Genomic DNA, 22348 nt, shown 5'->3' on the forward strand with positions numbered 1-22348 from the left:
TAAATGCTTTTCATCATGAAAATCATTTCTAAATATGATATTCTGTGAAAGCTATCGAATTAATTTTTGAAATATTTAGTTTTTTTTTTTTTTCATTTCTTTCTTTCTTATAATTTATTATAACCTCCTAAAGATTTTTAAAAAATTCTCAATATTAATTCCCATTTAGTGATGCTACTCATGAGGAATTCAAGAAATGGAAAATATATGATGACTCACAAGATAGATTTTGTGAGCTAAATGGTAAATTTTGCCTTTTTATTGTTCTATTTCAAATATTTTTGAATGTTTTTGAAATGTTTGACTATTTTTATTATTTTGTATAGTACTTGGCAATATATAAATATTTGTAAACCAACAAATTAAAACTTAAAACTGAACTATTCAAACAATTTAAGTTTAGTTTTTTAAAGATTGTTGATTCTCTGATAAGTTTTCTTTCAGAGGAGAAGTCTCTGATTATGTACAATAATTGACACTAGTGACGTCATGTCACTAAGGTCATCTGAGTGGATAGCATCAGTACTCTTAACATTAGAGATGTGGGTTTGAATCCCATTGTGGCAGGATATTTGTAAAAATCCATAGATGATAAGATGTAAATAATTTTCATTTGCACAGTGTTAAGAGCACTATTCTGCTTATTAGAGGTGTGAAATGGTTTGATAAAAGTATAAAGTGTGATCTCTAGAAGCATGACTTGTAAATTATTATCACATGAGAAAAAATTTAGCCACTCAGTAGTTGCCTATCAGCAGCATCTGGCTTATACTATACATACTCATCTCTTACAGATGAATCACTTGACTAGCTACTTGCTGCTAATTCATCATCGGATAAAAATTTATTTTTTTTTGAAAGGTTTTAAACTTATCTTCTAATTTTTAATATGCATCTTGCTCTAGAAACCAAACATGGAACTTTTTCCAGCCATTTCAGGGGCCTTCAAATAGTAAGGTGTAATTTTCAAGCAACAAAAATCTTCAAACACCAAAAAAGAAAAATCTGTCACTTAAAAGACTTTCACAAAATGATCTGTGCTATAGCATATTTTGGAACTTGCATACTGTAGGTTAGGTTGAAGAGTATAGACCATATCTACTTTGATAATTAGACCAGTAGATTGGGGAGATGACTTATGATACAAGAGGAATGACAATCAGCAACATCTGGCTTATACCTACATACTGCTCATCTCTATGGAGTAATCACTCAACTAACTACCAACTACTGACCAGCCAGCCTGGTTGGCCGAGTGATTAGTGTATCTACTCTCCAGCCAAAAGGCTGAGGGTTCGAATCCCGCTGTGAGCATGGATGCTTGTGATTGTCTGTGAAAATACTGGTGGTGTTGATGTAGATGGTGATTGTAGTTGGTGAATTGAGTGGGTGGAGACAGAGTTGTAGAGTAGGTGCCCTCCCTCGATGAGTCATTGGACTCGACTCCCTGGTGGAGGTGTCATGTAATAATAATCATAATTGTACAGATATTGTATTGGTTACTTGTGTTTTTATTAATTTTTATTTAATATTCTTTTAAGTAGTAATTTTATACATAATAGGTTGCAAAGCCAATATAATGGTTTAAGAAAAGAAAAGTAACTTATCAGCATTTGTGTTGAATAGTCCTTGGGGATATCAACAAAGGCAGGATTATCCAGAGAGCAGAGGAGATGGAAAAAGAAAAAGAAAAGCATTCCCTGATTTTGTGGTTGGACTATTTATGGATGTTGGCAGGTTGCTATTTATTTAAAAAGGTTTTTATGACTAAAAAACACTACAGAATAAACAAGGATTTTTTTAATCTTTAAAAAATTAATTTTATTAATTTTTTAAACTTATGATTGGTCAGTTTCACTCACACTAACAAACTGAAATATATAAGAAATATATGGATATTATTTCTGGGAAAACTCCCATGCTACTCCTCTTAACAAACTATTATATTTACAGCTGTTTTGCCATACATATAATAGTTCTTAACAGGGGCACTCCTAAACAGAAGCAGGCAAAATAGCCGTAAATATGATAAGAAATATATATATAAAGAAAAAAAACTTGAAGTTCTTTCAATATGTAACCAGCAGAAAAAAGAATGATTATGGAAGGTTTGCATTGATTGAAAAAAAAAAAAATGGTAAAAGGATAACTTCTGTGGATGATATAATTGAGATATTAAATGAGCAGCTCATAAAGGTATTTCATCCTTGTGAATGTAATATCATATTTGGAATCTGAGAGCAGTGGTAGGGGGGGAAAGAATGTGAGTGAAGAAAAGATATATGGAGAATTGAGCAAACTTGATGTTAATAAAACTGTGGAACTTGATGGTATATCACCATGTGTTTTGAGGAAATGTGCCAAAGAGTTGACATCTGCCTTGACATATTTGTTTAATATGAGTCTTACATTGGTTCAAGTTCCAAAGGGGTGAAAGGAAGGCAAGATTGTACTACTTCATAAGGGAGGTGACAGAATTCAAGCTTCAAATTATAGTCTTTGTGTTAGGTGTTATGGTTAAAGTGTTGGCGAGGCTATTGAGAACCAGGATCCACAATTGGGTTGACAACATTGCTATACTGTTTGTTGGACAGCATCATTTGTCAAAAAAAGATCATATTTTAGTAATCTGCTTACTTATCACATAAAGGTGATGGATGCATTGGACAAGGGTGATGGATACACGGTAGTGTACTTCTATTTTATAAAGTCTTTTGATAAATTATAACATGATAAGTTGATAGTTAAACTAGAATGGATGGGCTTTGATATTTAATTAGTGCATTGGATTGGAGATTGATTGCCTGATAGGTATCAGCAAGCTGTGTATAGGGATGAGATTGTTATATCTTAGTAGAGGAAAGTCACTAGTGGTGTGCCTTAAGGGTCCATTTTATATGGCCATTGATGCTTAACCTGTATGTTAATGATATTGGAGAAGATTTGAATGGGGAATATACAGATGTTTGCAGATGATACAAAATTGGTTGGAACTATGAGAAGTAGAGCAGAGTTGTGGCTTTAATAGATTGAGTGATTTTGCACAGAAGTAGGGTTTGCCAGTTCAATATTGCAAAGAGTAAGGTTTTAAAATTTAGAAAACAAAGATAGGAAGTAGAGTATACACTTGGTGTGGATATGTGGATATATTGGAGGAAATAAGATATTTGAGTGTGATGGCAGATACTGATCTAAAATTTAGAGGACACATTGCTTAAATTGTGAGGACAACACATTGAATTCTGGCAATGATTTGGAAGCACTGACTTGTGGAAGTAAGGAGATGTGAACAAAAGAGCAAGAAGCATGCTTTTTTCATGGAGAGTGCTGCTGAATGATTGGAATGCATTGCCTGAGAGTGTGGTATCAGAGAATGTGAATGTATTTAAGGCAGGGTATGATTAGCTGTGTGTGTGTGTATGATGGGGGGGACAGCCTACAATTAGTCTTTGACTCCATGGAATTAAGGATAATAATAAGTGAGCTTAAGAGAATTAGCAGTGCTATCAAGCATGCTGTTTAATTTAAATCTCAACACTAGCAGTGGTTCAGAAGGAGTGCACCAGATAGTTACTTTACTTAAAGGGAGATGTAAAGACTGAGGTAGCAAATAATACAGTAATCAGTATTCCAGGAGTTATAGTGGTTTCACAAATGGAGTGATAGGCATGTGGTATTATATGGAGGACGTGGAAGAGGCAGCATGGTTTTCTCAAGGGTAGGACACTTCATTGATAATTTACTCTTTATCTAACTTAACTGTCATTTTATTAAAATGCTCCTCAATGATATTGCTAGTATTTGCAAAGTTAGGATACAGCATAGGAGAAAGAATAGAGCCAAGAAATATGTTATATAAATTGGAGCATATGGGGATGGATATGAAGGTGGTGACATAGATAAAAGAGTAGATCATGGCCATTTGGTCTCATTGCCAGAAATGCCCTCTTTGTCATGGGGCTCAGCACACTGGAATTGTTTTTTCTTTTAACTTGTACATTTATGATAATCACCATTGGCTTGCCAGCCCTATGTGGGTCTTGGCCTTTATCAGAAACTTTTGCCATCCTTCCTTATTCATTGCTAAGTTCCTCCATTTAACTCCAAGAGTCTTAATATCCATTTTCACTCCATCTTCCCATCTCAATTTAGATGTTCGTTTTTTCCTTCTAGCCCAGCATTGAATATCTTCTTAACAAGTCTATTATTTATGCATATAGTATGCCATGCCCAAATTAATCTATTGATTTTAATGTACTTAATAATCTTTGGCTCACTAAACAATCTGTAAAATTCATAATTGTATCTTTTTCTCCACATCCCATTCTCTTGTATACTGCTCCAAAAATATTATTATGACATGACACCTCCAGGGAGTCTAAAGACTCATTGAGGGAGGGCACCTACTGTACAAGTTTGTCTCCACCAACTGCAACTACCATCATCATCTACACCACTGCAATCTACGGCCCACCACTAGATTTTCACAGACAATCACAAACATCCATGCTGTTGGATCCTACTTTCTATTCCGATGTATATTCTAGCTGTTGACTGACTCCACATTTGAACACAGAGAAAATTTATTTTTAACTGCGCCACTCTGTTCTCTAATTCGCATAAGCAACGTTGTGAAATCAACCATTGTCTAGCACAAATTGTTATCAACTTAATTCAGACCGAAATTCTCCTTATTGTATATAGGGTTCCTGCTAAGATTCGAACTATATTAATGAGTGGTGTAATGAAAGAAATCGGACAAACACAAGATTCAGTTCAAATAAAAATATTTAATGCTTTAACATAAATTTACATTAAAACAAGGATTTCTAGTAGGATAATACAATTAAGAATGAATAAGTTTTCATTAAGACATTAGTAATTTACTCATCTGAGTATATCATTTACGATTACAATTTATGCATATAAATTCCACTCTTCTTATTATCAAGATTTCAAACACAATTTCACATTAAACAAAGCTATCGTTCAATGTTCTTTAAATATTGATTCAGTTTAACTATTCAGAACAATCACAAAGCACAAGTCATCAGACATTCATTCAGTAACTTTAAAGTTTATCAATCTAACACAATAGTTTGCGTTCTCACGTAACAGGCTTCACTATATCACATATTCAAATATGAATTATTTATTTCAGCAATATGAACTATATCATGTTCTCCAGAAACAAGCTTCGCTACTTCACACTAGGCATAGAAAAGATATCCTTACCGGAATAAACAGTATAGCTTCCTCATTATCGAGAATCCTAGAAACATTCCTTGGCTCTTGAATACTTTCACTTTCAGAGCACACAAATATTATAGAATCCTGCATTTCAGTAACTGATTAGTTAACTCGGGAGAATTTATCTTCCTGCTCGTAATTACATAACCATCAATATTTCTTACTCATTCTTATTATCCTTTCGTCCAATGCTATCCTTCTGCGAGGCGATAGGAATTTATTAAAGAATAAGAGCTCGAAGAAAGATAAGTCAAAATACAGAGCAGTTCCCAGTCCTTCCTACTTCATTCAACCCCAGGTTATTTCTCTCCCTGCTTACTCTGTGTTACTTCTTTTCCATGTACTACTCATGATATCCTACTCTCCTTTCAAACCAAAATCTGGTTTTGTTGATACTGAACTAGCTTCTTGTATACTATACAGTAACTCACGTGCTGGCTAAAAATAACATAATTTCTTGCAACAACCAATCAAATCTTATTTTGAAGAATCATTTTGATACATTACATTTTACTAATAACATAATAAGATTGCATATTTTAGTTTTTTATCTCTGTTTTTGTAGTATTAATCTTATAATAATAAGCGACATTTAATATATAGTTTTTACAACTGTATGTCATATCAAAATAATGAATATTAATAAACATAACTTGAAAGAAATCGTATGAATAGCATATTATTAATAAGAGGTTATTAGTCTGATGAACAAATTTGCCTCAGGGAATGACAGGTTATGTTGGATTCTGAATGAAGTATTAATAATTTCCAATTCTCCTCATTCAGAATCCAACAATGCCCAATGCGGGATTCGAACACAGCCTTTTGGCTGGAGAGTGGATACACTAATCACTCGGCCTGGTTGATGTCTGAGAAAACCCTTCTTTCAAATAAACCTAACATTCTTTCATCTCTGCCATTGATAATAGCTAGTTTTTTTGTTTTTTTTTTTCAGAGTAAAAAGTTAATACTGATCTTATAAGCACTTTGTACATTTTTTTTTTTTTCCTTGAGATGTGACTTTAAGTGTTTTTTTCCTAAGTCTATAGAGACATCTAAAATAATGCTTTTTTGAATCTCATCAGATTGGTCTTGGTTTTTGGAAATAAAGAAGTGGTGACTAAAATGGAACTAACCTTAGTTGATAGCTAAAAAAAAAAAAAGGAGATATTATAGAAACATATCCCCTGTAGTGGTAGTTTATTGTTTGTGTGTATGTGTGTGTGCATGTGCATGCACATATGTGTGCACCTTTAAGTATTTCATTGATGAAACGATGCAAATTTGTGAACTGAAATCAAAATTTGAAAAAAAAAAATGTTTATTCTCTAGCCTGGCTGGCCAAGCGTTGGTGCAAATCCTGCTATAGGCATGCATATTTATGATTATCTTTAGTTGAGAAATGAATTTCATCACCTAGTGTGAGATCTTAACTCTGATGAAATAGTCTGAAGATCTTAGTAAACATGCACCAAAAGTTCCACTTTTGGTCTCCAGAATGGAAGTTTTGAATAAGTAAAAATTAAATAAAATAAAAAAAGAGCCTTAACCTACTGATGATTAGGTACTAGAAGTTTACAACTTTTCATCAATGGAAGTCACACAGACACACACAAATAAATAAGAAAAAAATATATATAGCTGTTGAACCCAGGATGTGATAATGCAGAGATAAACTATAAGCAAAGTTAATGGACTTTGCTAATATATTTTTCTTGTGTCCATTAAATATTTTTCATAAAGGTCTTCTCTGAATTTCATGAATGTCTGCTGTGTTTGAATTTATTATATTAAATGTTTTTTAGGATATCTCCACACAAATAAATAACCAAAATAAACTTGCATATTATTCTTTATTTTAGGCAAAATTATACTAAGACCTCATGGACTATTAATTTCATTTCTGATAATTGATAACTATTGGAATTTTTTGAAATTCAACATGGGTATATGTTTATTGTATGTGTTTTATCATTGTCAACACTTTTGTTGACAATGATAAAACGTGTTTGTGTTTTATTTATTTGCCTCTGTTCCTCCAAAAAAGTGGGTTGCAGATAATGCCACATTACACTCTTGATGTTATATAAAACTGCTTTTTGATAATATGAAAATATCTTGCAGATGAAACCTCACCAGATGCATGTTATATAAACCTTGAACTGAATCATGAAGGCTATACAGGTTATCGAGGCTTTTCTGCCCATCGTGTGTGGAAAAGCATCTATGATGAAAACTGTTTCAGGTAACTTATCAGAAATAATCAAGTAATAATATATGAAAATATTATAATGTTTACTAATTCCTAAACATATTTTAATATATGTTAAACCTCAGTTTGTTTTCAAAATAACATTATTATGCTTTGTCATCTCTAAAACATCTATACTCCATGTTCTTCAAATAGTGCTACGTAGTGGATGAAATTTTTACAGTTTGGAACTTTTTGCTATCATATTTTAACATCTTCCTCCAAAATATGTTAAAATCTTTCATTTCTCCAGATGGTACACTACCTAAAGGTAAAACTTACCTGCTGCCATCATTCTTCTCCGACTCCTGCATAGGTGATCAAGGAAAATTATCTCCTGCCATACTAGATACAGAGCAATGTACTTCCTGTAGTCTTTTAGCAAAAAGTAATTGTATTCTGGTCCTGATGAGTTCTTCCTACTCAAATTGTACTGAAAAGTCAAACTTGAGAACTAACAGATAAAGCTAGACTGATTGGTGTATCGACACTCCCACCAACAGGTCATGGGTTTGAATCCTTCTGTGGGTATGGATGTTTGTGATCCTCTTTAGGTGGGAGGTGAATGTCATTGCCTTGCGTGAGACCACCACCCTGCTTATTGGAGGCCTGAAGTGGATTGAAAGAGTTCCATGTTTGGTTTCTAGAATAGGGTTTCCAGACTATATAAAAAAATATAAATGTTTATATATATATGTGTTCGTTAATAATAGAAATAATAGTAATAATAATATTATTATTATTATAATATATATATCATTTATTTATTTATTATATTGACCCATATAAGAGAGGTCAAGGGACCTATAGGCACATCAGTGCTGTGTGTGAGGTGCAGATGAGGACTGAGATAGAAGTTTATTGATGTTTTTTTGAAGAGTTGTAGATTGTAGTTATTTGGGAATACTTCTTGGGGATGACAGTTCCAGAGGACAGAGGTGGATGGAATAAAAGAGGATGAATAGAAGCAAGTTCAGTGTGTTTGCAGTTGCACAGTAACAGGGTGCTAGGCAACTGCAGCTCTTGTATTAACAGGTGCAACAGAAAGTGGAGGAATGATGGTTGCCAATTCACTGGAAAAGTGACCAAGAAAATACCTGTAGAATAGATACAGTGCTGAAACACTGCACCTGTAAGATAAAGATTGAAGTGAGTCTGTAAGAGCAGGAGCATGCAATTAGCCTAATTGCATGCTTCTGGATGGCGTCAAGGATTTAAGCGAAGTTTTAGGTGCACCACACCAAATGTGAGCACGAAACATTGGATATTCTTAACATGGTCAGATTTGGGATTTGTATATAGTGGAAAGTTGGTTGGGTGTACAACAGGCTCTTGAACGAAAGAGAATGCCAAGTTTCTTGGATTCTGGGGAGGCTATTGATGTGATGTGTTTATACCAGGAAAGACCGGAGGTAAATGTTAGTCCAAGCAAAGAGATCTGATCTTTTCTGGTGATTTGTGTATTAGTGATAAGTATTAGTAAGGCTAGGTGAGCTGAGATCTCTTTTGCATGAGAAAAGGCAAGACTGTTTTTTTTGCGCATTGAACATAACAAGGTCTTCCTTTCCCCCACTTGAAGATAGGATGTTGATCAATGTTCAAGGCACTGATTGTAGATGATCTTGTAGCTTGGAATGACAGCGTACTGCTTGGTTTGTCAAATGAGTAGGATGGTGGAGAGTACTGTTGTCAGCAAATCTGTGGATATCATTAGTGGTTCATGTGAGTAGGTCATTTATGTACAGCAGAAAGAGAGTAGGTGATAGTTGAACAGAACCTTGAGGCACTCCAGCATTGGTGGTGAATCTCAAAGAGAGGGAGCCGTCTATCATGACATGTAGATAATGTCCAGAGAGAAAGCAGGGAGACCGAACAATGGAAATTTGTTTAGTAGACTCAATGCCACACACATAGTCAAAAGTTTTGGAAATGTCAAGGGTGACAGCACAAGTTTCTCTGAACCTTTCCATGGTAAGTGTCCGGTAGTGGATGATGTAAGCTACAAAGTCATCTGGGGATCTTGAATGGTGGAATCTGTACTGGTGGTCAACTGATTAATTCTTGGTCCTCTAAATGGTTGAGTAGTTGGCTATTGATGACCTTCTGAATTATTTTGGAGAGGGCAGAGGTGAATGCAATTCGTTGGTAGTTTGATAGTAAACTTCTGTCACTCTTTTATGGAATAGAATAGATATGACATTGCTTCCATGCATTGGGATAAGTACCAGATATGTATAATAAATTGTAAACTATGCAGGACAGGCATTAGCTGTAGAGCACAACGTTTGAGAAGAACAGTTGGGGAGATGCCATGGACCAGAACACGTTTTAGTATCAAGTTATTTAGTAGTATTTGATGAAAACTACTAAACGTTTTGTAAAATCATTCTGTAGGAGGCATATACAGTGTTTGGATTCTGATATGGCAGGAGGTGATTTCCCTTGGTCATGTATGCAAGAATTTGAGGGAAAAGAGTGGTTCCAGGTGGTCAGCTTTATCTTTGGGTAAAGTAACAATGGTGCCATCAGAATGAGACCGAGATGGAATTGCAGTAGAGCAGAAGTTGCATCCAACAGTCTTAGCAAATGACCAGAAGGCACAGCTTCCATTGGGTCAGAATTCAAGTTTTTTGTTGGTGGCATTTATGAAATCAGATTTGGATCTACTGATGACTGATCTGCACATGTTGCATGCTTTGGTACAGGCACAGTATGAAACTCTGGAGTTGTTGATGTGAGACACATGCAGTAAATTGAATTTTTTTTCTTTGACTTCTGTGATACATTTTCGGTTGAACCCGGACTTGGAAAGTGGATTATGGGTTAAGTGGGGGATGAAAGCCTTCATACCATTGAGAATAATTTCTGTGACTTGTTCACAGCAGGTGTTAAGGTCAGGTGAGTGGAAGTAGTAGTCAAACCAAGGAAATTAGTAAAAATTCTGGAGATCATCTCAATTGTCTCTTTTGTAGTGCCATAGGATATGAGGTTAGGAGTTGTTGGAGGAAGGGCATTCTGTAAGAGAGGAGACTTGTATGAGATTGTGAGAGATGGGATGATCTCTACAGTGTATCACAAAGGAGACCTGATTAAAAAGAAATCCATTGTATTTGGAGAGTGAAGAGGATTATCTATGATTTGAAGGAATGAAAACATCTGAGTGATTATTAGTGTTTTGAGGCTGGTAAATGAGACAAATGAAAGTTATTATATGAGGCATGGAAACCTTGAGCCAGAGAAGGTCAAAAGCAGGGAGTACTAAATTAGTCATTCTCTGGCATGCTATGTCGGATTTCACCAAGGTACAGCTGCCACCCTTGTGGTGAAAGGAATAGTGAAGGTGTAGTTTGGACACTGGAGGTAGACAGTAGTAGATGCTGTGATCTGAGCTTCTGTCAGGAATAATTTTTGTCAGGATGTCTGGTCTTTGACCAGTTTTGACCTTTATTGAGGTCTCATCTGCTGGAGCCAGACCCAGGAAAATAGCAGTGTTGAATTAATACAGGTCATATATTTCTCATATACAAGTAGTAAAAAGGTGTTTTACCTTATTATTAAAATACTCTGGATCAGAGATCGTTTGGGAAAGTTATATTCCTGGGTCACTGATGTGACCTCACTAAAGGTCGAAACTAGTCTGGATAGTGACCCTTCCTTAATGCATAGCATTATGCACATCTGAAAGAAAGTGTGCTTTGCATTATGGGATATTAAGGCAATTGTTGTGACGTCATAAGCCTGTATAAAGAAGTAGTCTAGTCATGAATATGCTTCAAACACAAACTCTTCTTACACTTGGATAAAGGATTAAACAAGAATATGTGTTCTGCAGGTATAATTTTTGCTGATGTCTGGAGGAGGGTGATTTCATTAATAGATAATCCCTCTTCTGTTGATATCACACAGATGGTCTTTTTCATCTATGTCTTTTCTGTGAGTATTTTCATGGGCATTGCTCCATTGAACTGGTATTCATCATACCTCCAATGTCCATTGTGCCCATTAAAACATGAGTACTGGCAGCAGCAGATGCCGAGCAACCTTTTTAATTTAACTAAAAAACTAACTAAGTTGCTTCTCATCACCCTTTTTTTTATGCCATATGCATCTGTTGTCTGTAACAGCTTTGTGGTAGTTTTTTTTTTTTACGAGAAAAATGTTAATAGTTTTCTTCGTTCTTTCCTTCGGAGCCCTTGCCTACTTTACATATTCTGCCGCCTCTGGTGTCTTGGACTGATATAAAACAACATTTCTAACAAAAATAATAATAATAGTAATTATTTATCAACTAGAATTAACCTAAGACCAAAAAAGAGAAATAAAAAATAAATGAATAAGACATCAATAAGTTTTGAACCTAAGATGAAAAATCACTGCATACTGTAACACACACTTATTATTATTATCTGAAACCTCTAGGAGGTCAAGGACTCATTGAGGGAGGCTATAACTATAATGTGAGATCGCAAAACAGCTGTCATACCTTCCCAAAAATTCATTCACACTAGATGCACTCACTACCCCTCAAGGCAGACTATTCCACTCACTCACTGCTCTGTGTGAGAAAAACCTAGTTCTTACCCCTTTCTTGACGCTGAACAAACTTAACTTTCATAGATGCCTTTGTGTTCTCTCCCCCACCTTCCATATAATGAGAAATTTCATCAGACGATATCCTATAACACCCATTCAAAATTTTATAGACCTCTATCAATCACTCCTCTTTCTCCTGTTAACCAGAATCTGTAATCCACATATGTGCAATCTGTCCTCATAATCTAAATCCCATAATCCGGATATAATCTTTGTAACTCCTCTTTGCACCCTTTCCACAGCTTCTTTATCCTCTTGGAAGCCGGGAGACGAAATATGTGCACAGTAATCCAGGTGTGGTCTTATCAAAGCTTTATAAAGAGGCAAAATGACTTCATTATCCTTACATGTCAAGGTTTGCTTGACATGTAAGGATAAGGTTTCTTGTAGCATAACCCCACTATATAATATGCTGCTGGAAATCTTATCATGCCAAAGTGCATAACTTTACACTTACTAACATTACAAGTGTGGTCTGAAAAGTTCTCAGCCTCGACCATAGATGGCAACACTATCGGCAAGATGTTTTTTTCCTAAGTTGGTATAAGTATCCATGTGAAATTTCAAGTCATTCTATCAAGTACTTTGTTTTATACAGCTGTCTGAAGCAAAAGTGTTGTCTGTATCCCTTAAATGGATAAAATTGAGTATCGTGTGGTTATAAAATTCTTTGTAAAAGAATACGCCAAAAGAAATTCATTCGAAGTTCATAAAAGTTTATGGGCACTCTTCTCCTTCGTTTTCAACAATTAAGAAATGGGCTGTCGAGTTTAAACGTGTCTCTGCCAGCCTTCAAGATGATCCACGTGAAGGACATCCAAAAAGTGTAACAAAACCAGAAATCATTGATCAAGTGCATGATATGGTATTGGATTACTGGCGAGTCAAAGTGAGTGAAATTACTGACACTATAGCCATTTCCAAAGAACACATAGGATATATTTTGCATGAAGAATTGCAAATGAAAAAACTTTGCGCGAGATGGGTGGCGCGCTTGCTCACAGCAGATCGAAAACACACTCGCATGAAAATCTCTGAACAGTGCTTGGAGCATTTTAACAAGAATAAAACTGATTTTATGCATCGATTTATTACTATGGATGAAACTTGGATTTACCATTACACAAACAGAATCCAAGAGCAGTCAAAACAGTGGACAAAAGTCAGGTTGTTTAGTGCCAAAGAAGACAAAGTCGGTTCCATCAGAGTGAAAGGTCATGGCATCGGTGTTTTGGAATGCTAAAGGCATTTTGGTTATTAATTATCTTGAAAAGGGTAAAACAATAACTGAGGAATATTATTTCAATCTTTTAACCGGACTAGATGAAAAAATTTGTGAGAAAAGACCCGGTTTGCAGAAGAAAAAAATCATCTTTCATCAGGACAGTGCATCTGCCCACAAAGGTGTTTTTGGCAATGGGAAAGTTAAGGGATCTGCACTATGAATTGTTGGAACATCCACCCTGTTCCCCAGATTTGGCTCCCTCTGACTTCTATCTCTTCCCAAAAATAAAACTCTTCCTCTCTGGTCAGTGTTTTTCTTCAAATCAAGAGGTGATTGCAGCTATAGAGGGGGGGGGGGTATTTTGCAGATCTTACTGAGAACCACTACAGGGACGGGACAATGGCGCTGGAGCATCGCTGGAATAAATGTATTAGTCTTAAGGGAGATTATGTTGAAAAATAAAAATAATTTTGTAATTATAAATTTTTCATTGTTAGGACAAGAACTTTTCAGACCAACGAAACTGAAAGCCAGTTTCGTTTGCCCAAATTTCCAGCCTATTCAAATTATTTTGTAAGTGCTGAATATCAGTAGCATCCTTGATTGCCCTGCCTATCCTTGCATCATCGGCAGATAATTGCACATCTGATGTTATACCCTGCCTGATGTCATTAATGTTTAGAATGAATAATAGTGGTCCATGGACTGAACCCTGAGGTTAACCCTGGTCACCTTAAATCTGGAAGATTCACACCCACTGTATATATCACTGTCAGCCATCCCCTGATCAAATCAAGAGTTTATATTCTCCAGTTTATGCAACAGCCTTTCACATGGTATCCTATCAAATGCCTTAGAAAAATCCAACATTATTATAGTATATCCATTCCCTTTAACCAACTCGGCCATAACATTGTTATAGATATGAGGAAATTTCTAAAACATGACTTTCCAGTAAACCCATACTGCAGAGTATAACTTATTTGTCTACCCATTTCTGTATGCGAGTTCTTACCAACTTCTGTAAATCTTCACTTACCCCACCAGAGACACTGATAGCTTGGTAGTTGACACATCAATTTTTACACTACCCCTGTACAATGGGAACTATCATACATTCCTTTCATCCTCTGGTATCATTCTTAAGCTGAGACTCAAGTTATGTGAAAGACCTGGCCAATTCATCTGAACATTCCTTTAGCAAACGGGCTGATATTTCACCTGTCCCTATTGATAAACTCTTATTCAGGTTTTGCAACAGCTCTTTAACTTCATTTTGGTCAATCTCCAACTCTTCATCCAATGTAGTAGTAGCACTGTGCACCATGTTACATACACCTGGTTGATATATCTCAGCAGCGTGAGCACTCATTAATTGAACAGTCTCATTAGCTACTGCCACCTTTGTGCTGATGGCTTGTATAACTGTTTACATATAATACAGTTTGAAACTATTCAAACTTGAATTTTAATTATCAATATTTACATTCTTTTCATGAGAACTATTGTGATGACTGCATATAGTATCAAATTACTCTATTTAATGCTGGTATTGTTGTTATTAAAAAAAAAAAAAAAAAACTCATTTGTGCATCAAAAGTCAAAATATTGAATCATGTTCTGTAGACATAGCAATCTACCAGAAAAGTCCTGATCAAATACCCAGAGCCAGTGTGCTATATTTTAGGAAATTCACTGTAGCAAACAGTTTGCTATAGTAATCTATTCCCATAAGTTCGCTGTCCTAAGAGTCAACTGTAATTTTGTTTTGCTTAATTTCGTTACTACAAATGGTTTTGATTGAAAAATTGAAATCAAAGTTTGTGATGACATGTAAACTTTTAATAGATTCTAAAGGTTAAACTTCAGTAAATTTTATCCATCCAGTGTAGAATTATTATTATCTATTCAAACCATTTTGCCATTAAAATTATTTAATCGAAACCAAAATTGAGCCACATGGATGTACATTGTCTACATTATATTTTGTATATTCTAGTGCACATGCTTGATGTTATAGCTACATAAAATGTAAAGCATTTTATCCCTTTGTACCTGAAAATAGTGTGATTGAAACAAAACTTATTGGCTTGATAAATTTTTGTAAGGATTTCAAATACCAAATATCAAGAAAATGTACCTAGTGAAAATTCAGGAATTACAGTAGAAAATTCATAAATAATTGTTTATGGTTCTTTTTGTGAAATTATTGTTATTACCATTCGTGGACTCGTCACAGGAGGTCCATCTTAAACAACACAGTCTATCATGTGACTCCTTAGACCTATTCACCATCCCATTCAATGCATTCCATGGTTCAACTGTTTTCCATGCATAAAAAGCCACTTCTCATCCTCTTACTTACTATCTCTTTTTCAAATAGGGATAACTCCCTTGTCCTTTAAATTAAAAATGCTAATTATATTGTTTATTCCTTTATCCAAGTGTAAGCAAACAAAGTTTGTACATGAAGTATCTTCATGATAACTAATATTTAAGGAATTGACAGCGTATACTAGAAATATAAATTAAATAAACTTTAATATATACTTTCCGATATTTCGGCAAACGTCACGTTGCCATCTTCTTGGGAACTTAATACAAAGACACGTGCACACAAGTACTACATAACAGCAAATGAGGACTGAAGCTAGGACGCTAATGTTTTCCTAAAGTCCTGGTGGTGCCCCCCTGGCAGGCTATATTGGTGGGTCTTGGCCTTTGGGCTGAAGTTCTTCTGATAATTGTTTCCCAAATTTGGAGCAGTCTCATGCATCCAAATTTGTTGAGGTTTGGCATGTTCCTAAGGGCTGAGGCTGATTCCATGAATAGTCTTTCATACTTGAACTTGCTGCGGTGTATGACTGTGGCTTTCTTCCATCTTATTCTGTGGCAAGTATCCAGAGCGTGGTCTGCAAGCCCAGAGTGGCATACTGGTGAAATCGGATGTAATCCTTGTGTTCTGAGATTGTGATATTTGCTGTCCTGCCTGTTTGGCCAAAGTAAGACAATTTACAGCTGCAAGGGACCTGGTACACACCAGGTAGGTCTAGGGGAAGTGATTAGTCTTTAGTGGAGCGGATAAGAGATGCCAATTTTCTATGTGGTCTATAACAAGTGGTTAAGTCGTGTTTTCCTAAGATTTTGTTGATTTTTTCCGAGGTGCCCTTGTGACCTCGAAAATGGCTGTTTGTGAAATGTCTCCCCCCCCCCTGCCACCGCCGCCAAAAAAAAATGGAAGTATATGCCTTTCTCTTGTCAATTGCTCTTGTTACTTTATTATAAAAGGCAAGCAAATTATTTAACAGATTTACATCTGACTTTGGGGTGCTTAAGGGTCAAAGCGGTATAACTGAGAGGAGACCTCCACATAGCCTTTAGAGGAATGTGGAGAATTGACCAGGGTTTCTGACCTAACGTCCAATCCTCACCTTCTTGTGGTGCACCCTATTAGGTATCTACCTGGATACTGAACGAATGAGGATGGGCTGGCAATTTGGGATTTAGCCGACCAAATTGTATTTTTATTGGCTTAAACCACAATATTAAATGATGATACAACATGAAAGAATTTCATGCGGGCTGGGGCGTCGCCTGGTTAAACAAGGCCCCGTTGTTTTCGCCAGGGAACTAGAGCAAACAGCAAAAAGTCAGCTACTGGAACAAATCCTAAAACACACTCCAACTCAATATCACCAGAATTGAAGATCAGTACGATGAACATAAAAAGCCTGAATGGCAAAGAAATGGAGCTGGCTGAGGAATTAGGTAAGTATACCAGATCGACATAATAGGGGTGACTGAAACAAAAAAGACAAAAACTGGTGAGATTCTGAGCAATAAATACAAAATGTTATATTCAGGCAATGACAATCAAGGAAAAGAAGGAGTAGCCATAGTATTCAACACTAAATACGAGGCTAATCTTCTTGAATGGCAGGCAATTTCAAGTAGAGTGATGTGGGCAAATATCAGAATGGGGAACTGGACATGTTCTGGACATGTGCCTATGGTCCCACACAAAAGGTTCTCCTAAGGTAAAAGTGGAGGAATTTTTTGAGGCTTAAGAAAAAGCAACTGACACAATGAAAAATGAAAAGTTGGTCCTTGTTGGGGATCTAAATAGCAGAGTAGGAAATGATTGTCAGACATATAAAAATATTTTGGGAAAATTTGGAGAAAAGAGCAAAGCTAACAATAATGGCAAATACTTGTTGGATTTCTGCTCAGGACATGGACTGGTTATTACTGACACCATGTTCCAACATAAAAATGTGCACAAATTCACATGGAGAGAAGAGACAAGGAATAAGAAAAGTCTCATTGACTATGTTATTGTTCATAGCGATGTTTTCTCTCTGGTGCAGGACACTAGAGTGTACAGAGGATTTGAAATTGGAAGTGATCACCATTTAGTCTTAAGCAGGATAAAATTGAATTTCATATTGAAAAGAAGAGCATGTAAGAAAGTTTTAAAACAAAAGTTGAGCAGCTCTCAGATGTGAACTGTAGACTAAAATATACAAACATTGGAATGGCTTTTAATGATTATATTGATCAAGTGCATATAATAAACAACTATGTTATACCAACTAAGGCTACATAACTGATGTAAGGCACTAAAAAGTAAAAAACTGTTACAAACTATAATGAATCGATTCCAGTTATATTAAAAAAGAACAGAGCAAGTACAATACATGCATAGAGCATGCATGATCTCACTTGTTGTTATTTAGGAACGTACTAAAGTTGGCACTGTAATTCAGTTCTGGTGAGCTGAGAGATCTAATAAGGGTCTTCCAGATCATGGGTAAGATTAGTCCTTGGTTCCTGTTAAGGTTTTGTATACAGTGGGCAACTGTTGTGGCCTCTTTGAAAATTTGGGAGCGGAAGTTCTCCTCTATGTAAGGAATTGTGCTTCTGTCCCACTCAATGGTAAGGTTTGTTCTTGAGAAATGAAAAGCTAACCCCGATTTTTCTTCTCTGTTATTATTGACGTCACCTATATGTTCTTTTTGCCTAATTTCAAGGCTCCTTGAAGTTTGTCCAATGTAATTCAAGCTGCACGAGCAGAGTATGTTATAAACTCCAACAATTTGGAGAAAGGATGGCTATCTTTTGGAGATCTTAAGAATTGTCTAATCATTTCTGTAGGTTTCAAGGCCACTCTTCTTTTATGTGGTCTAAGGAGTCTTGCAATCTTATTGGAAACTGTCCCTAAGTATGGAATGACGATGGTAGAAATATAATGTATATCATCTCGTTGTCTTTGTTGGGGGTTCAGAGAAAAGTATCTTGTGGATGAGTCTTCGAGGAAATCCATTCATGGTAAGGTTGGTAGATATATAAGGGATAGTTCTTCCTGGAGGTCTTGTCGATCTGTTGTAAGGAGAGAGGCATGATTCTTCAGCATGTGTACAATACTAAGTTTCTGAGAAATGTGGTGGCAGGAAGTGAAATGTAAATAACGTCCTGTATTGGTAGGTTTGCAGTAAATGGAGAGGTTGATACCATTCGGAAGCTTCTTAATTAAAGTGTCCAGAAATGATAATTGGTTATCTTTTTCAAGTTCTAGAGTGAATTTGATTGTGTGGTGTAGAGATTTAATTTTGTTAAGAAAGTCGAACAGGTCCTTTTTTTTTGTGGTTCCAAGCAATAAAGATATCATCCACGTATCCCCACCATACTGTGGGTTTAGGGTCTGTTTGAGATAAGATTTTACTTTCAAAATCCTTCATAAAGAGATCAGCACAAGATGGAGAGAGGGGGCTACCCATTGCAAGGCCAGTCAGTTGCTGATATATGGTTTTATTCCATAAGAAAAAGTTTGATGTTAAACAATGACAGAACAGAGAAGTAATGTCTTGTGGGAGCAAACTTCCTAAAATGTTGATGACCTCCTCCACAGGGATGTTAGTGAATAGAGATGTAACATCCAGGCTGGCAAGTAGATCTGTATTGGAGATAGAGATGTTGTTCAGTTTCACAATGAAATGTTGCGAATTTCCTATATAAGTATCCGAATTATGGACGTGTGGTTTGAGGAGGTCTGCCAGGTATTTAGATAACAGATAAGTTGGCGAATTGATACCATCTACAATCAGGCATAGTGGTATTCCATTTTTGTGTACCTTAGTAGCACCATATAGTCTTAGTGTTAGTGGATGCATGGATTTCAATCTTCGTTTTAAATCTGTAGACCAGTTCACCATGTGACGTATTAAATTGTTGGTGTCATTGTGATTCTTTAGTGTTGGATCTGTGACTAGGACATGGTAGGTTGATGTATCTGATAGTTCTTCCTGGAGGTCTTGTCGATCTGTTGTAAGGAGACAGGCATGATTCTTCAGCATGTGTACAATACTAAGTTTCTGAGAAATGTGGTGACAGGAAGTGAAATGTAAATAACGTCCTGTATTGGTAGGTTTGCGGTAAATGGAGAGGTTGATACCATTCGGAAGCTTCTTAATTAAAGTGTCCAGAAATGATAATTTCTGGACACTTTAATTAAGAAGTGATTTTAAGAAATTAAAATCACTGTTGAATTTCACTTATCTGCCTTCAATGTGATAATGTCTTTCTTTTTCTTCAAACTATACAGTGTTCTTTTCTCAGAGTAATGATATTTTTGTTAGGATTTCTGGAAGATGAGAGGATGATACTACTTTTTAATATCATTAGCTATGGGTTCCAGTAACGACGAGTAATTACTTCGAAAAATTGCTAAATGAAACTAGCAGTTATGTACCATGAAGATGCCAACAGCCTTAGTTGGTGAAATTAGTTGGTATAACATAGTTGTTTATTATATGCACTTGATCAGTATAATCCCATTAAAAGTCATTCCAGAGCTTTTTCGTCAAGAAAATTAAACGGTTTTTTTAATATATGCATACATTATTCAAGAAAGAATGAACGAGTTTGAGAACAGGAATCAAACCTTGGAGATTCATTGGCGAGCTCTGAAGATAACATTGATTGGTTCAGCAAGAGAAGCATGTGGTGAGGTTGTCTGCAAGGATAAAAAAAATCAGAACTCCCTGGTGGACACAGGAAGTTAAAGTGGCAGTGAAGGAAAAGAAGAAAGCATATCAAAAGTTCCTGACAAATAAGTCAGCTTGTGCTCTTACAGAATACAGAGACAAATGCAAGAATGCTAAAAACTGTGTAAAACTAGCTAAACAAAAGTCATGGGAGGACTTTGGCAAGAATATAGAAAATAAATATCAAGAAGGTGGTAAGATACTTTGGAGGTTGTTGAAGAAGCTTAGAAATGGAGGAAAGAGAGTGCTGTAAAAGGAATTAGAGATGATAAAGATGACATGAAAATGGGAGAAAAAGATATCCTTGATATATTATTATTATTATTATTATTACTACTACTACGGGCTACTCCAGGAGTCCTTAGACTCATCGAGGGAGGCGCTAAACATCATGTTCACACAGCTGTTCAACATTCTCACAGTATCTATCATACCTTGCCTTGAACTCGCTCACTGTCATAGCACCCACAACAGACTCTGGCAGCTTATTCCACTCATTTACCACTCTAAAAGTAAAGAACCCAGCTCTAACACCCCTGCTAACCACGCTCTTGCCCAGCTTCCATGGGTGTCCCCTAGTTCTCCCACCACAAGTCCGGATCTCAAAAATATCATCTGAATTAATCCTATAGAATCCTTTTAGCAATTTGAATGTCTCAATCATATCTCCCCTTTTCCGCCTATCAACTAGTTTCTGCAACCCACATCTCTTCAACCTGTTCTCATATGGTTCATTCGATAGACCTGCTATCATCTTAGTCACTTGCCTCTGGATCCTCTCAACCTCCTCCCCATCAAGAAGGAACCGAGGTGACCAAATCTGGGCACAGTAGTCGAGATGAGGTCTTATCAGGGCTCGGTACAATATGGAGTAACTACTTCGAAAAATTGCTAAATGAAACAAGCAGTGATGACAGCACAGTGGTAAAAAAACACTGACCAGGCATGCAATCAGGAATACATATCCGTACTTGAAGTAGAAAAAGCCATCAAAGGCTTGATATATGGAAAGGCAGCTGGAGTAGATGATATTAGACCAGAAATGCTCAAGTACGGAAGTATAAAAGTTTTACAGTGGCTACACTGCATAGTTCAGAGGGCCTGGACAGAAGGACGAATTCCAGATGATTGGAGTAGAGCTTTCATAGTACCCATATATAAAAAGGGAAATAAAACAATGTGAGAATTACAGAGGTATTTCTCTATTGAGTGTTCCTGATAAGATTTATGCCAGTATACTTGAGAAACAGTTGAGAAGGATTGTGGAAGAGAAGCTTGGTGAGGAACAAGCTGGATTCAGGCCAAATAGAGGCTGCCAGGATCAGATATTCACTTTACGACAAATAGTTGAAACGTCATGGGGAATATAACAAAGATCTGTATTTAAGTTTTGTAGATCAGGAAAAAGCATATGACAAGTTGCCAAGAGAGAAGCTATTCAAAATGCTACAGTTGTATGGTGCAGAGGATCATTATATCAAGCAATACTTAGTCTTTATTTGAGTTGTAAGTCAGTAGTTAGAATTGAAGGAGGTACAGGGAGATGGTTGAATGTTAAATCTAGTGTCAGACAAGGATGTACATTATCACCTCTGTTATTCATTATCTATATGGATTACATTATGTAGGAAAGTGGTATTAAACCTGATATCAGAATTGGAGATGTTAATCTCAGCTCCTTGCTTTATGCAGATGATGTTATACTTCTAAATAAATCCGCTACAAGTCTGCAAGATTCTCTGACTAAATTGAATAACTGTTGTGATAGATATGGCATGAAGGTCAGCAATAAAAAGACAAAGACAATGGAAATAGGCAGAATCATTGAAAATATCAACTGTGTTGTGAACAGAGAACCTGTGGAACAAGTAAAACATTTCAGCTACTTAGGCACGATTTTTACTGAAGATGGTAAATTAAATATGGAAATACACAACAGAATCAACAAAGCTGGTATGGTAGGAAGTCAATTGAATAAATTCATAT

General features: G+C 36.0%; 1 protein-coding gene across 1 annotated transcript in view; it reads left to right on the top strand.

Moving 5' to 3' along the window:
* Positions 1-22348, top strand: part of LOC150101563 (ERO1-like protein alpha) — a 223326-nt gene that overhangs the window by 76698 nt on the left and 124280 nt on the right. Inside the window, exons 6-7 of the mRNA XM_090401050.1 lie at positions 170-243; positions 7375-7495. Coding sequence (XP_090257176.1) covers positions 170-243; positions 7375-7495 — 195 coding nt within the window. The remainder of the gene's footprint in view (positions 1-169; positions 244-7374; positions 7496-22348) is intronic.

The sequence above is a fragment of the Typopeltis vanoorti genome, chromosome 11 (assembly GCF_054136105.1).
Source record: "Typopeltis vanoorti isolate ZY-2024b chromosome 11, IOZ_Tvanoo_1.0, whole genome shotgun sequence".
NCBI classification, from domain to species: Eukaryota; Metazoa; Arthropoda; class Arachnida; order Uropygi; family Thelyphonidae; genus Typopeltis; species Typopeltis vanoorti.